The sequence below is a fragment of the Pungitius pungitius genome, chromosome 5, assembly GCF_949316345.1.
Source record: "Pungitius pungitius chromosome 5, fPunPun2.1, whole genome shotgun sequence".
Taxonomy (NCBI): Eukaryota; Metazoa; Chordata; class Actinopteri; order Perciformes; family Gasterosteidae; genus Pungitius; species Pungitius pungitius.
Genome location: NC_084904.1, coordinates 6,071,473 through 6,086,104, shown reverse-complemented (window position 1 = coordinate 6,086,104; position 14,632 = coordinate 6,071,473). Strand labels below are relative to the sequence as shown.

The 14,632-nt window shown below is 48.2% G+C and overlaps 1 protein-coding gene across 1 annotated transcript; it reads right to left on the bottom strand.

Moving 5' to 3' along the window:
- Positions 1–1,161: 1,161 nt before the first annotated feature.
- On the bottom strand, positions 1,162–14,359 carry LOC119224403 (proepiregulin-like). Its single transcript, XM_037481313.2, has 5 exons — positions 14,211–14,359; positions 5,180–5,260; positions 2,690–2,816; positions 2,440–2,586; positions 1,162–1,661 (listed from the first exon to the last, which is right to left on the bottom strand). Exons 1-5 carry the CDS (start codon positions 14,245–14,247, stop codon positions 1,604–1,606), a joined length of 450 nt encoding a protein of 149 aa, XP_037337210.1. The 5' UTR covers positions 14,248–14,359; the 3' UTR covers positions 1,162–1,603.
- Positions 14,360–14,632: the final 273 nt, after the last annotated feature.

Sequence of the window (14,632 nt, the reverse complement as noted above, 5' to 3'; positions counted from 1 at the left end):
GGATCTAAGGACTCATACCTGTGACCCAGCTGTGGATCAGTAAAATAAAATACAAGTTTCTGTCATATTTCCTCAGGTCGAGGAATAATAAATTCAACACGTATTATTATGTCTCAAGGATGAACAGGTTAGTGAATCAAATGAACTCCTGAAAGAAAATGTTTCCTCCAGCCTGCTGAAACACTTCTAAAATGTAATTCATTGATTTGTGTCAAATTACTTTTCTTTTCTGTGTACATTTTTATATGAACCACTCAATGTAATTTAACATTTTACTTTCAGGTGATTAAACACTACAGAAAACCTAATGAATAGAGGTTTTCTCCCAAAACAAAAAGATAAGAGACATATTCCCTCTTACTATTGTTAACATTGAGTAAAAGAAAAATGTCAACATTGCAGGAAGTATGTGAAGGTTTTCCTCCGTGCCCTTCAGACAACAACGTCACATTAAGACAAACCAATAGAGTCAATAAAACAGATTAAAGAAACATTCAAGTTTATTTCTGTAGCAGTAACAGAGCTTCCAAAACAAGACATAATTCCAGGGTATACTTAAATACTTTCAAATAAATTATAAAAAAACAATACTTTCTGACAACACATTTCAAATAATAAAATACATAATTTTTACACTCAGCGGCCTATAAATGGCAACAATGTCTATTTTATATTCTCATTATAACTACAAAAGGGAAACAAGTTTAAATACAAGTTTAACCAGTGTAGGACCGTAGGACCTGTATGAAAGGAGATGATGGTTAAGACTTTGTCATCAATATGTAAAATGTTTTGGTTGATTTAAAAGATCTATCAAGGGCTGAAGCCTTGCAGAACCTCAAGAACGAGCTTCTTGATGTCAATCTCACATTCAAAAAGCCTGATGGGTATTTTCTACGGCACACTTGACCCTTACCCGTCCCGCCCATACATGGAGACTGGCCAATCATAGCATCATCAGAGACCAGAGTGACAGCTATCCGGCTTCGCTCAATACATTGTGCATATTGTGCATTGGTTTTCAGATTTCCTCAATTTCTGTGGATTTAGGAGTAGTTGTAGTTATAGGTTGTGTACTAGTGATACTCTACTTTAGCTTCTGTTTCCACTGCAGAATCAATCCTGGATGTATCCTGCAAACTCATGTTGGCATGGTTTTAGAGAGGGGGTGGGGCTTAGTTTTGGGTAAATAGCATTGATAAAGATTGTTACAGTTGGCCGAGTTGTGGCTTGTTGCCTTAGAAGTTTAAAAAGCACACGAGCAGGTGTACCTCTTGTTCTACAGTGTCTGAAAGCATGGGTGACTGCCATGCGTGTTCAACACCCGCTTAACCCTAACATTGCTTTCAGCTTTTACATTGTTCCATGAATTTTCCATGACCTGTCATCTTTGTTCCCCACAGAAACTGCCTTTGTGTGTGTCACCATTCATCTCGCCGAACAACAACAGCACACAAAGCTCTTTCTCTTTGAGTATTTCTTTTCATCTGTGCAGCTGAGTGTCGTGTGTAAAGCTCGGTGGCCGGTGCTGTGTGTGTGTTTCTCTTTTAGGAAAGGTTTGGGTGAGTGTGTGGGAGAGCAGCGGGGGGGGGGGGGAGGGGGTCTAAGCTATCTGGACTCCTTTGTAACCTTGCTGCTTCTGGAATTTGTTTTTCCCATACCTGAAAAATAAAAACAATAGAAGATGAGAGGTGCACCAAGGGGGGTATTGCATATATATCTCTATTAAGGGTGTCAAAATGAACACGTTAATCTATGCGATTAATGTGGCCGAGATTAATGCGATCAAATATTTTAACACCGTTAACGCAACTTTGTTTACTTCCAGTACACTGCTTTTGAAGTAAAAAACGGAGGTGCAACATACAGTGGAAAACTGTGCAGAGGAATCCCTCCACGTGTCAAACAGAAGGGGGGGGGTGGGGGTTGAACAGATCATTTTACGCACTGATAGGCTAAGCTAGCTGCTAGGCTACTTCCATCTCAACATCCAGTCTGCGGGGCACACAGTCTGCAGAGGACTGCCACTGCGTGTGGGGAGATTGCTGGCACTTTGAGTACAGCCGTCAAATGATGGAGATTTTAGTGCCAATTTCACAAGAACAGCAGGAAAAGTCGCTAGTTCAACATGTTCTGCCTCCAAGGTGATCAAATGTGCCTAGTTTGGTGTTTAAAATACCATTAAAATAGATGCTTTCTAAAGTGATTACTAATTACTTGCGTGATTTAGTCTTTAGAAGAAAAACAAACTTTTAATTGTGATTAATTTCAAAATGTCTGATTAAATAATACATCTATTATATCTATTGACAGCCCTAATCTCTATATAGGTATATTTTAGGAAAAGGACTTTCAGTCAGCCTGTATTTTAAAAACTGCCCTAATTGGTTATTACCCTTCATCAGAAAACATGAATTTATTCGCAAATTTAAGCCTTACCATTTGCAGCAGAAGTACAGAAGTCCGGCCAGACCCACAATCATGAGAACCACACAGAAAATGGTGACAATGATCTGCTTTTCTCCCATCGGCTGAGCCACCAGTTCCATTTGGCTACACCGGGAGCCATAGAAGCCCCTCTCACACCTGTAACACAAAGAGTCACGCACACACACACGATGAGTAAAACCAGCGTGCACACACACACACACAAACACACACATACACACACACAGACACATGGTCTTACTTGCAGTGGTATTCGTTGATGTCCACCAGCAGCATGCACTGGCCCGAGTTCATGCAGTAGCTGTCCAACGTGCTGTCGCACATCTGTGTGTCCCTCTTCACCAGATGAGGGCGCTCTCCCGCCGGTCCTGAAAGAGCAGGACAGCAGATGGGAAAGCTTCTCACAGGAAACCGGAGACTTACAGAATCAGAAGTATACATACTTACTAGAAGAAGTGCAAAGCATTTGTATTAATCACGGAAATAGCGAGTAAATCTATAATGAAAAAGAACTCTTAATGAAACCACCGTACATGGGTTCATTTTACTCTTATGTCTTCTCTTAGAGGGTTTTAAATTTTTTCCATGGTAAAGCACTTTGTAACTTTGTTTTGAAAGGTCATGAATAAATAAAATTTGCAAAAACATATGTTCTATTGGATTTCAAACATTTTCTATCTTCTCCAACCTCAAACCCCCCAGTCCTTCTCCCCCCTCCCCCCTTCTCCCGGGAGACTTTGTCAACTATTTTACCAAAAAAAAGCTGACATACTCCTATTATTTGTGTCCCACCGAGTTCACCTCTATCCCCCTTGCTCCGCTCTTTCACCCCCTGTTGTTACCCCAACTCTCTGAAGGAGGTAAGAGTTAACCCACTCCTGAAGAAACCCACCCTCAACCCTTCTGAAGAAAACAACTACAGACCGGTCAATCTATTTCCACCGTAACAACCCCCTTGACCCCCACCAGTCAGGCTTCAAGGCGGGCCATTCCACAGAGACTGCACTCCTTGCTGTTTCAGAGCAACTCCACACTGCTAGAGCCGCCTCTCTCTCCCCTGGTTCCATCCTTCTGGACCTACTGCTGCATTTGACACAGTAAACCACCAGATCCTTATATCCTCCTTTCAGGAACATGGTGTCTCAGGCTCTGCTCTCTTCCTTCTCTTATTCTACCTTAAGGGCCGCACCTATAACCTGGTGAGGATCTGTGTGGGAAACATGTCCTCTAACTACTGGAGTTCCTCAGGGATCCGTCCGGGGTCCCCTCCTTTTCTCAATCTACACCAACTCTCTCAGCTCTATCATTTGCTCACATGGTTTCTCCTGCCACAGCTATGCTGATGACACCCAACAACTGCCCTCACTCGGGCACTCGGGTGGGAGCAGGTGTCTGACTGACATCTCTTAGTGGATGACCGCTAACCATCTGAAAATCAGCCCTGACAAGTTGGAAGTACTTCTCTTTCTGGGAAAAGATTCTCCTACGCAGGACCTGACTGTTAACTTTGGCAACTCTGTGTTAACGCCCACTTTGCCTGCCAGGAACCTCGCTGTGACACTTGACAGCCAACTCTCCCTGATTCCCAACATTACAGCAACAATATGATCCTGTAGATACAATGTCTACAACATTAGGAGAATATAACCCCTTCTCACATTTAGAAGGAGGCGCAGGTACTGATTCAGGCTCTTGTCATCTCCCGCCTTGACTACTGTAACTCTCTCCTGGCAGGTCTCCCTGCTGCCGCCATTTGACCACTGCAGCTCATCCAGAATGCAGAAGCTCGACTGGTCTTTAACCTTCCGAAATTCTCCCACACTACCCTACTCCTCCGCTCTCTTCACTGGCTACCAGTTTAAAACATTGGTTCTCACGTACCACGTCGGGTCCAGTCTACATCCAGGATATGGTGAAACCCTACATCCCAACCCGTTCACTCCGCTCTGCATCTGCCAAGCTGCTTGTTCCTCCCTCACTGAGAGAAAAGCACTAGAGAAGATCACGACTCGTTGCTGTTGTGGCTCCTAAACGGTGGAATGACCTCGCAGAGAACCGTCCGCCGCAAAACTAAAGACACACCTCTTCAGACTATACCTTCACTAAAAAGACTAACAAAATGTAGCACTTAATTTGTACTTATAATGGCTCTTTTCTATAACAAGTTGTGAATCGGCTTATTTAATGAAATTGCACTTTCTTGTTCTTTTGAGTTTGTATCCCACTTGTTGTTGGAATGCTTTGGATAAAAGCATCCGCTAAATGACATGTAATGTAATGTCATTTGAGCCTGTCAGAGTCAATATATTGTTGATTGTTTTGTGTCTTGAATTCAGAACACAGGATGAGCCATTTAAGGAAATTCAGGAGGTTTTATTAGGGTTAGCTCAGCAAATGTAATTTAACTTGAAAGGTGTCAAACAATTAATAAGAGAGATGTTTAATGTTCTGTTGTTCAGTAAATTGTTTCAGTTATTCTCTTGTGACAAATATTAAGTACAAATATTCTTCCTCTTTAAGGATTACTTTTATATTTTCAAGTGTAATGATGTTTTCAATCCAAAGTGCAGTTGCAAGTTTCTTTCGTTATGAGGAGAATATTATGACATACTGTCTGAGATCACTTCCAGTTGTCTAAATGCAATACAATACTTGGAATAATGTGTTTTCTCTCAGATACTTGGAACCCATGTATCATAGTTGAGGAATGCAGGCATGTGTAGCAGACTACCTGCTAGAGAGCTACTGTCTGCAGCCTGCAGGGTGGATGAGACGCTCCTCGTGAGAACGTACGGCCAAAGCAGCATCACACCTGTTGAAGACAACATCAGTCTTATTGGTTACACTGGTTTCAAGGTCATTATATTGGCTGTTATGGCTGTAATTACCACAGTTGAACCGACAGATCCTTCAACGCTTTTTGTACATCTTGGTTAAGGTGACATGTAATTTTAATGAAGAATGAAGAGAGGTCTCACACCTCACTTCCTCTAATCACATCCCGTTGATTGAACCAAAGAAAAATCATAATGTCATTTCTCTTGACTGGGTCAAATGCTACAGGTGAGACTCGAAAAATTAGAATATCGTGCAAAAGTTCATTTATTTCAGTAATTCAACTTAACCGTCTATCAGGACATTTTAGAGCACTTCATGCTTCTTTCAGCAGAGAAGCTTTATGGAGATACTCACTTCATTTTCCAGCAGGACTTGGCACCTGCCCACACTGCCAAAAATGTTTTGAGATTTTGAATTTGGGGTTTTCATAAGCTGTATGCCATAATCATCCAAAATTATATCAAATAAAGGCTGGAAATTTCTTACTTTGCTTGTAATGAGTCTATATAATATTGTAGCGACCCTGTTGGGGACTCGGTCAGGTAGCGTCACTCTCGGCGCTCCGGCCAATCAGACGGGACATGGGAGGGTCTGTCCGGGGGAGCATGACGTAGTTCCGGTTGTTGTGTTGTTGGGAGTGTTGACTGAGTGAGCTGGAGTTACTGTGTCGGACGCTGTGGTGTTTCGCTAATAAAAGGATCTCTGCCCGGCAACTATTCGTCTCAGCGTGTTAAGTATTCCACCACGCCCGGACGTTACATTGGTGTCAGAAGTGTCTTCGTACGGACGATATCGTTGAACCCGGTGGAAAGCTAGCGGTTAGCCTGCTGTGGGCATGGATCGTGTCGGCGGGACGAGCGGCTACGTTACGGTAAAGGAAGAGAGGAAAGAAGCGGAGGAGGGAGCTAGCGGGTGGTCGAAAGACATGGCCAGAAGTTTCGACGGAGCTACTAGGGGCGCGAGGGCTCGTTTGAGAGAGTCTGCAGTGAGGATGGCTAGGGACGCTGGCATTAGTCCCGCGGCGGATTTTCCCGCGGTTTCTCCGGGGAATGTAGCGTCAAACTACAATGGCGGCGCCCATCGCTCGGCAGTCCCTACGGTAAAAACACCGAAATACGACGGTAGGACGCCATGGGAGGCTTTCCTGGCTCAATTTGAATTGCTGTCGCATGCAGGGGAATGGTCCAATGAGACTAAGGCACTTCAGCTGGCGTTGTGTCTCACGGGGGATGCGCTGTCATGCCTGCTGCTGCTGAGCCCAGAAGACAGACGTCGTTACCCAGCGCTGGTAGGGTCGCTCCAGAGGCGTTTTGGACAATGTTTGCAACCCGAACTCCTGCGGAATGAACTAAACAATCGCTGCAGAAGACCGGGAGAGCCGCTGCGGGCGTTGGCAAACGATGTGGAAAGTTTGTCACGGAGGGCTTATGCCCACATGCCCCCTGAAGTGCAGAGCGAGCTGGCGCGGGACCAGTTCATCAGGGCAATTGTTCCCACAGAGCTGCGTGTCCAGGTCCAGCTGCAGCACCCACAGTCATTGCAAGCGGCTTTCGAGTTGGCTGCGGAGAGAGAGAATGTGTGGGGTGCAGCGCCTGGAGGCTACCATAGTGAGGGAGCACCTATGGCCAGGGCGGCGATGGCGGTCCCTCCAGAGGCAGAGAAACCATCGTGGGTTACGGAAGTGACTGAACTGATCAGGGCTGTGTCACTACAACAATCACACCGGCCGCGACCCAGAGTCTGCTGGGGGTGCGGGCAACCAGGGCATTTGGCCAGAGAGTGCCCCAAACCAAACAAGTACCAGGGAAACGGCCCGGGGTCCGCATAGAAGGGGATACGCGGACCCCGGCCGTAACCCCGACCACAGCGCCACGAGCCTCGGCAACAGAAGATGACAACGCCAGCATGGAGCCCGTCGTGGCGGTGGGGCGCACTGGGGAAGGTGACTCGTTCTATGTGCCGGTTACCGTGGAAGGACTGCCCTGCTTGGCACTGGTGGACACCGGTTCGACAGTAACTCTGGTAAGACCAGACATGATCACAGACTGGACTCATCTTGACCCCACCTCAGTGCGACTTCGCACTGTTACCGGAGAGCTGGCACCCATGAAGGGCAGAGGTCTGCTGTCTTTATCGGTGGGAGGGGTGACGGTGTGCCACCCGGTGTGGATAGCTGCAGTTCAGGACCCATGCATTCTGGGTTTGGACTTCTTGAGGGCCACGGGCTGCCATCTAGATCTACAGCAAGGCACAGTGAGTCTCCAGGGAGGGCCTTCCGTCACCTTGCTCTCCACCCCCAACCCGTCCCTACCCCCCGGGCCTCCAACACCAGCGGCGAGTACGGTGGTGACGGTCCCCTGCAACGCTATCCCCCCCGCCTGCCCACGCGAGTCATCTAGGGTCTTTCTCCCGGACGTCCACACCATGAGCCGTGCAGTGGAGGCGCCAGCAGCGATAAAGGAGGTGTGGAGAAAGAACTGTGTCGGCCTGCAGCCGCAGCAGCAGGAGCAGCTGTGGCACCTTCTCCTGGACTTCCAAGGCAGTTTCGCCAAGAGCGAGGATGAAGTAGGGCAAACTCACCTAGTGCAGCATGAGATTGACACAGGGGACGCGCGTCCCATCAAGTGCCGCCCCCGCCGCCTGCCGATGGCTCGTCAACAGGCTTGTGATGACGCGGTCACCAACATGCTCCAGGCAGGTGTCATCGAGCCGTCCGACAGTCCCTGGGCAGCAGCAGTGGTCATGGTCCCCAAGAAGACAAAAGGATGGCGACTCTGTGCGGACTACAGGCCAGTAAATGGGGTGACCAAGAAGGATTCTTATCCGCTGCCCCGCATTGACGAGTCCCTAGACCTGGTCTCCGGGTCGTCGTGGTTTTCGTCCTTGGACCTCCGCAGCGGATATTACCAGGTGCCACTGGCCCCGGAGGCCCGTCCCAAGACTGCTTTCTGCACTGGGCGGGGGCTGTGGCAGTTTAAGGTTCTCAGTTTTGGACTTTGTAATGCCCCTGCCACTTTTGTAAGACTGATGGACAAAGTACTGGCGGGGATCCCCCGGCAGCAGTGCCTGGTCTACCTGGATGACATTCTGGTCCATGGTAAAACATTTGAACAAGCCCTGGCGTCGCTGCGGTTGGTGCTGGAAAAAATAAGAGCGGCAGGCCTGAAACTGCATCCGGAGAAGTGCCATTTCATGCAGAGGGAGGTGTCTTTTTTGGGGCACCGTGTAGGTGGCGAAGGCATTGGCACCATGCGAGAGAAGGTGCAGGCCGTCGCAGATTGGCCCACCCCCACCAACCAGAAACAGTTGAAGAGCTTTCTTGGCCTGGCCTCATACTACAGGAGGTTTGTGCGGGGGTTTGCTGGCACTGCTGCACCCCTGTTCCATCTGCTGCAAAAGGACCAAGAGTTTTCCTGGACGGAGAAATGCCATGCGGCATTCAACAACCTGCGGTACGCCCTAGTAGAGGCCCCGGTGCTAGCCCCAGCCGACCCCAGCTTGCCCTTCACGCTGGACACGGATGCTAGCGGATCAGGCATCGGCGGAGTACTCTCTCAACCTTTCCCCGAAGGCGAGCGAGTGGTGGCTTACTTCAGCCGGGCGTTCAACAAAGCCGAGCGAAGATACTGCGTCACCCGCAGGGAGCTCTTGGCGGTGGTGCTGTCAATCCGGCATTTCAAGTACTACCTAAGTGGCCTGAACTTTACGGTGAGGACAGACCACTCTGCCCTACAATGGCTCATGTCATTCAAGGAGCCAGAGGGGCAGGTGGCCAGGTGGTTGGAGGAGCTCCAAGCGTTTAATTTCAAGGTGGTGCACCGGGCTGGGACACGTCACACTAATGCCGATGCACTCTCACGACGGCCTTGTGCCGCAGGAGGGTGCCTCTACTGCGACCGGAGAGAGACCCGCGAGCGGGAACTGCAAGAGGAGGAGGGAGTCGGTCCGTCCGTGCGGCGGTTGGAGGAGGTTGTGATCCAGGATCGTCAGACGGTGGAACTGTCAGAATGGAGGCGACACCAGAGGCATGACGTGGACCTACAACCGGCAGTGCAGTGGGTGGAGGCACAGCGGCGCCCCCCCTGGGAGGAGGTGGCAGTGTTCTCCAGGGCAACCAAAGGGTTATGGTCACAGTTTGAGTCTCTACGCCTGAGCCAGGGCGTGCTCCAACGGGCATGGAAGGAGCCAGCAACGGGGGAGGAAAGGTGGCAGATGGTGGTTCCCAAGGTCCTGCGGGGTTCGGTGCTGGAAGCCATGCATGGAGCTGCAGGGGCGGGACATTTTGGAGTCTCAAAGACACTGCGGCGTCTTCGGCAGGGATTCTACTGGGGACAGTGCCGAAGGGACGTGGAAGACTTCTGTCGCCGCTGTGACCCCTGTACGGCACGAAAGGGGCCCTCAAGTCGCTCCCACGCCCCGCTGCAGCAGTTCCCCGTGGGGGGCCCAATGGAGAGGGTGGCTGTGGATGTGGTTGGTCCGCTGCCACGCTCAGACGGAGGAAACCGGTATGTGCTCACCGCAATAGACTATTTCACAAAGTGGCCAGAGGCGTACGCTTTACCAGACCAAGAAGCAGAGACGGTTGTTGAGGCCCTTGTGGGTGGCATGTTCAGCCGGTTTGGCGTGCCGGAGACCATACACAGCGACCAGGGAAGGAACTTCGAGTCGCGGGTGTTTGCCACCATGTGTGAACGGCTGGGCATGCACAAAACACGCACCTCCCCCCTGCGGCCACAGAGTGATGGACTTGTGGAAAGGTTCCATCGCACTATGGGCCAACAGCTAGCCATCCTCACGTCACAACACCAGCGAGACTGGGACAGGCATTTGCCACTGGTGCTCATGGCTTGTCGCTCTGCAGTCCAAGAGACCTCCTCCTGTACTCCCGCCCTGCTGATGCTGGGAAGAGAGCTCCGCACACCGGCAGAAATGGCTTTTGGGCGCCCCCCGGAATCCTCAGAGCCCCCCTCAGGCTCAGAATATGCCAGGAGGCTACAAGACCGGCTCGATTCAGCTCATGTTTTTGCCCGTAAGCAGCAGCAGAGTGCTGGCGTGAGACAGAAACGCAACTATGACATGAGAACAAGAGGAAAGCATTTTCGCGCTGGAGAGCTGGTCTGGGTCTACAACCCCCAACGAAAAAAGGGCCGGTGCCCGAAGCTGGACAGTCAATGGGCGGGGCCCTGCACAGTGTTGGAGCGGGTGGGTGAGGTTGTGTACCGGGTGCAGCTACCGCCCAAAGGCAGGAGAGTAGTGCTGCATAGGGACCGGCTCGCCCCGTACAGAGGGGTCGCCTCCCCGCTGCCAACAAGTGCCCGAGGGACGTCCTCACGGGGTGTTCCCCTGGGGCAGCCCCCGCCAGGTGCCTCGGGGGCAACGGGAGAAGCGGTTGGGCCCGAGTTTCCAGCCGGCTTGGCCCTGTCGCCACCCACAGATAGACACGGACTCCTGGGGGGTGAGGTGGGGCCTGACATCGCCACGGGTTCAGGGGGCACGACCCCCCCGGCGGCGAGGCCGCAAAGACAGAGAAGGCCTCCGGTCCGGTTCGGAGACAGCGGAATTTAGGGAGGGGAAATTAGGGCTAGCATACACCTTGGGTCTTAGAGGTGGCTGTATTCTTCTGCAAAAAAAAAAAAAAAAAAAAAAAAAAAAAGCGGTGTTCTGTTTTGTTCTGTCCTGTGTTCGATTGTAGGTGCATGGTTCCATTTTTCAGCAGTTCCTTGGGGGCAAGGACCTTTGTAAGGGGAGGGTAATGTAGCGACCCTGTTGGGGACTCGGTCAGGTAGCGTCACTCTCGGCGCTCCGGCCAATCAGACGGGACATGGGAGGGTCTGTCCGGGGGAGCATGACGTAGTTCCGGTTGTTGTGTTGTTGGGAGTGTTGACTGAGTGAGCTGGAGTTACTGTGTCGGACGCTGTGGTGTTTCGCTAATAAAAGGATCTCTGCCCGGCAACTATTCGTCTCAGCGTGTTAAGTATTCCACCACGCCCGGACGTTACAATATATTAGTTTCACCTTTTAAGTTGAATTACTGAAATAAATGAACTTTTGCACAATATTCAAATTTTTCGAGTTCCACCTGTATTTGTAAGCACTTGTATGTATGACCGGGTCCTAAATGGCAAATTATTTAGTGCAAGTAGTCATTTTAGACTTCTATGGAATCTGACTTTTTTTTAAACAAGATAACATTATGGTAGTTTCCCCTTTGACTCAGATTTTCAGACCCAGAGTCGTACCCTGCTTTTTATTCAAGAAGAGAATGACCTTCAATCCATGTCTAAGTCAAAGTGTGTCCTCAAACAGGCACTTTGACCTATTTTCACTATTACAATGAATATTTAAAAGGGATTGTTCGACAGTGTTTGGATAAGGCACCACTTAGGAAACATTCAGAAATCACAACTGAAGAAAACAGTTGTTTAATATACTTTGTCAGGAAAAGTCTGCGCCCTGTGACTCGAGGAGCCTGTAACAGCCTGCTCAACTTTAAGATGTGCTTCAGTCGCACACGCCCACATTCCTGCAGTGGAGAGAGACGAATACAAACACAGGAACCTCAATGTGAAACGTGTCTGCGCCCACTGGTCACCAAGCTGGTTCTACTCGCTATAAAGCCCGGCCATCGGTCTGTTGTCATGGCTACGCCGGGGGGGGTGTCTCTGACTGGTGTCAAACAAGTGTCGAACAAAGACGCTTCTGTCTCATTAATTACATCCCTGTCCAATCAGCTCATTAGTCACTCCCTCAACGTTTCCCGATACTCACCCCACCTCATCTACACACTGTCATTTGGACAGGAATTGCGTCTGTATTTTTCCAACAATTCCCACACTAAGGAGTAAACAGGACGCTCGTCCGACTGGTTGATACGATACATCTAGGGGAAAGGTGATGAGGCCTCTATGACCCACATGAAAAGGAAGGAAAAGGTCATCATTGCAGGTACACACTTATCGTGATGGATGGCTGGTTAATAAATAGAACTCATGTGGGCACGCACATTAGAAATAAGATAAGGAACAGAAGCACGAGAAAACATGGACTTCCGACTGGAACTCAGTCATGTTTAGGCAATACGGTACTTGGATAGGTTTAGGAAAAAGATCATTGAATACTTAGAAAGGGTTGAGAAAAGGTTGTGAACGATTTAGTTAGGATTAGGCAACCAAAATACTACGATATATATCCAATATCATTAAATACTTAGTAAGAGTGAAATACATAGTTAGTCATAGCAACAGATTGAAAAGTACTTTGTTGGCTTAAATGACATAAAATAAAATACTTAAGTTAATGAGAATATTCAAATATATATATTTTGGTTGAGGCAACAAAAGAACTTCAGCATAGATTGTGAAATACTGAGTGAGGTTGAGGGAAGGATGGAAGTTAACTTAAAGGAGAGTAATGTGATGCGCTGGGAGCCGCAAGGTTGTCGGTTGGAATCCTGGCTGCTACATGTGCCGTGTTGAAGTGTCCCTGAGCAAGACACCCGACCCCAAATTGCTCCCCAGGCCAAATGAAACGCATGGGTTATAATGCAATGTAAGTCGCTTTAGATAAAAGTGTCAGCTAAATGACATGTAATGTAACTTGGTTGAAATACCCACTGCATTACACAAGTCATGTGACAAGTTTATGTTGTACTTATCACCCTCCTCGTGATCCGTATACTTATATACTTGCTCATAAGTTGTGGATTTGGTCCATATGTGCTGTTTTTTTGGTGGGTGTAGCTACAAATGCTGCATGAGACCAGCTTGCTCTCATTAGAAAATGAAATTGAAAAAAGTCCAAATGTATGCAGCAGAGATTCATTCATTATTAATCATCTTACGACACCAGAGTGTTATTTTGTGACTCTTTGGTAGAGCCCGACCATTAGGGTGGGAACGCCCTCAGCGAATAAACCGCCAAACTGTAAACCATTTTAAATGAGCTCAACCTGCATTGATGCATCATTATTACAACCCTAATAGTTCCTAATAGCACTTGTGCCTCTGTGACAGGCCAGAATGTTACGTGACTTTATAGAGAAGAAGGAAGGTGAGGAACAAGCAGATGATGGATTTTATCAAAACGTGTGTGTGTGCATCTAAAGAATAAATCCTCTGGGTGTAATTGGCAGCATCACCCCCCTGGGCTCTGACCTCCGCGCCTACGTCATCACAGGAATGTTTTTTTCCCTAAAAGATTCCACTCAACCCTGGAGTTGTCTCAAGTGATAGAAGAGCACATTCGAACCTTCCTCAAGAACAACTAAATGCACCTTAAATTGGAGTTTATTTGATGAGTTTTAATTTGAACATTGGTCTATAAATGATGCTGAATACATTCATGCTTTTAAGAAATGATGACACTTTTTTATTTTGACATTAGCTGCATTTCAACCTGGCAGGTTAGGAATCATTGAAGTAAAAACACTCCAACACAAAGAGAAAGTCTCGTATGTCAGAAGATGGATTTTTATTAGCGCAATCATTTATTATGATTTAATATAATACCCACTTTAAACCCTCAGAAGAATATTATTATTTGCAATGCTTCACGTGTGATCAGCTGATGTTCGGACGGTCTTGTAACAGCAGGTTCAATAAAATGTAGTGATGAAACTGATAAATGCGGAGCCTTTACATGGTACACAGTATAGTTATACAGACTGTATTATTACTTTATACTTCAAGGATCTGAATACTTCGCCCAACACTGGAAGAAAAGGAGCGGGGCCACCGTACTCGAGTATTAGTATTTAAGTAAATGAACGTGTGAAAAGTAACCGTATCATGCGAACGGCTGCATTACTGTACGTACGTTACTTCCTTGACTGCCGGGTACATCGACATGAAAGTGCACTTAAAGTATGAAGTAGCGTTAAACTCAACCGCGTGAACGCGCACCGGTAGAAAGCAAACGGAACTCACCGAGGAGCGAGAGGCGCGCGGACGGGCTGCAGGTCATGATGTTCAGAGGCGACGGACTGGAGGAGGCTCGGTGGGCACGGTGCTCTTAAAATGATAACAATAATAATAATAGCAATGGATGATAAGGAGGACGGTCGACTCCTCTCTGAGCACGCGGACGAACTGTGGACCAATAGGCGCCATCCTGCCGGCTGCTGGGTGGTGACACACACGCACACTTTTGTAATTGATACTCTTTCGCACGAACAGGCCCTGAAGGCACCATAGAGGACCAGCTGCCCCTTGTTCTCCTTTTTACTTTAAATTCATTCCAATTTAAAATTCACATGTACATTAACAGACAGGTATTGGTTGAAGACTTATTCACAGTTTAATCGTGTACGTGTAATGGAACGATTGTTCCATTACACGTAAAGGTCCCT

Excerpts from the sequence above, each read along its gene's own strand:
- LOC119224403 (XM_037481313.2), bottom strand. The coding sequence starts at position 14,247 with ATGACCTGCAGCCCGTCCGCGCGCCTCTCGCTCCTCG. Across the intron at positions 2,817-5,179 it reads AGACAGTAGCTCTCTAGCAG|GACCGGCGGGAGAGCGCCCT; the intron begins GTAGTCTGCTAC and ends CTGCTCTTTCAG. Across the intron at positions 2,587-2,689 it reads ATCAACGAATACCACTGCAA|GTGTGAGAGGGGCTTCTATG; the intron begins GTAAGACCATGT and ends TTTGTGTTACAG.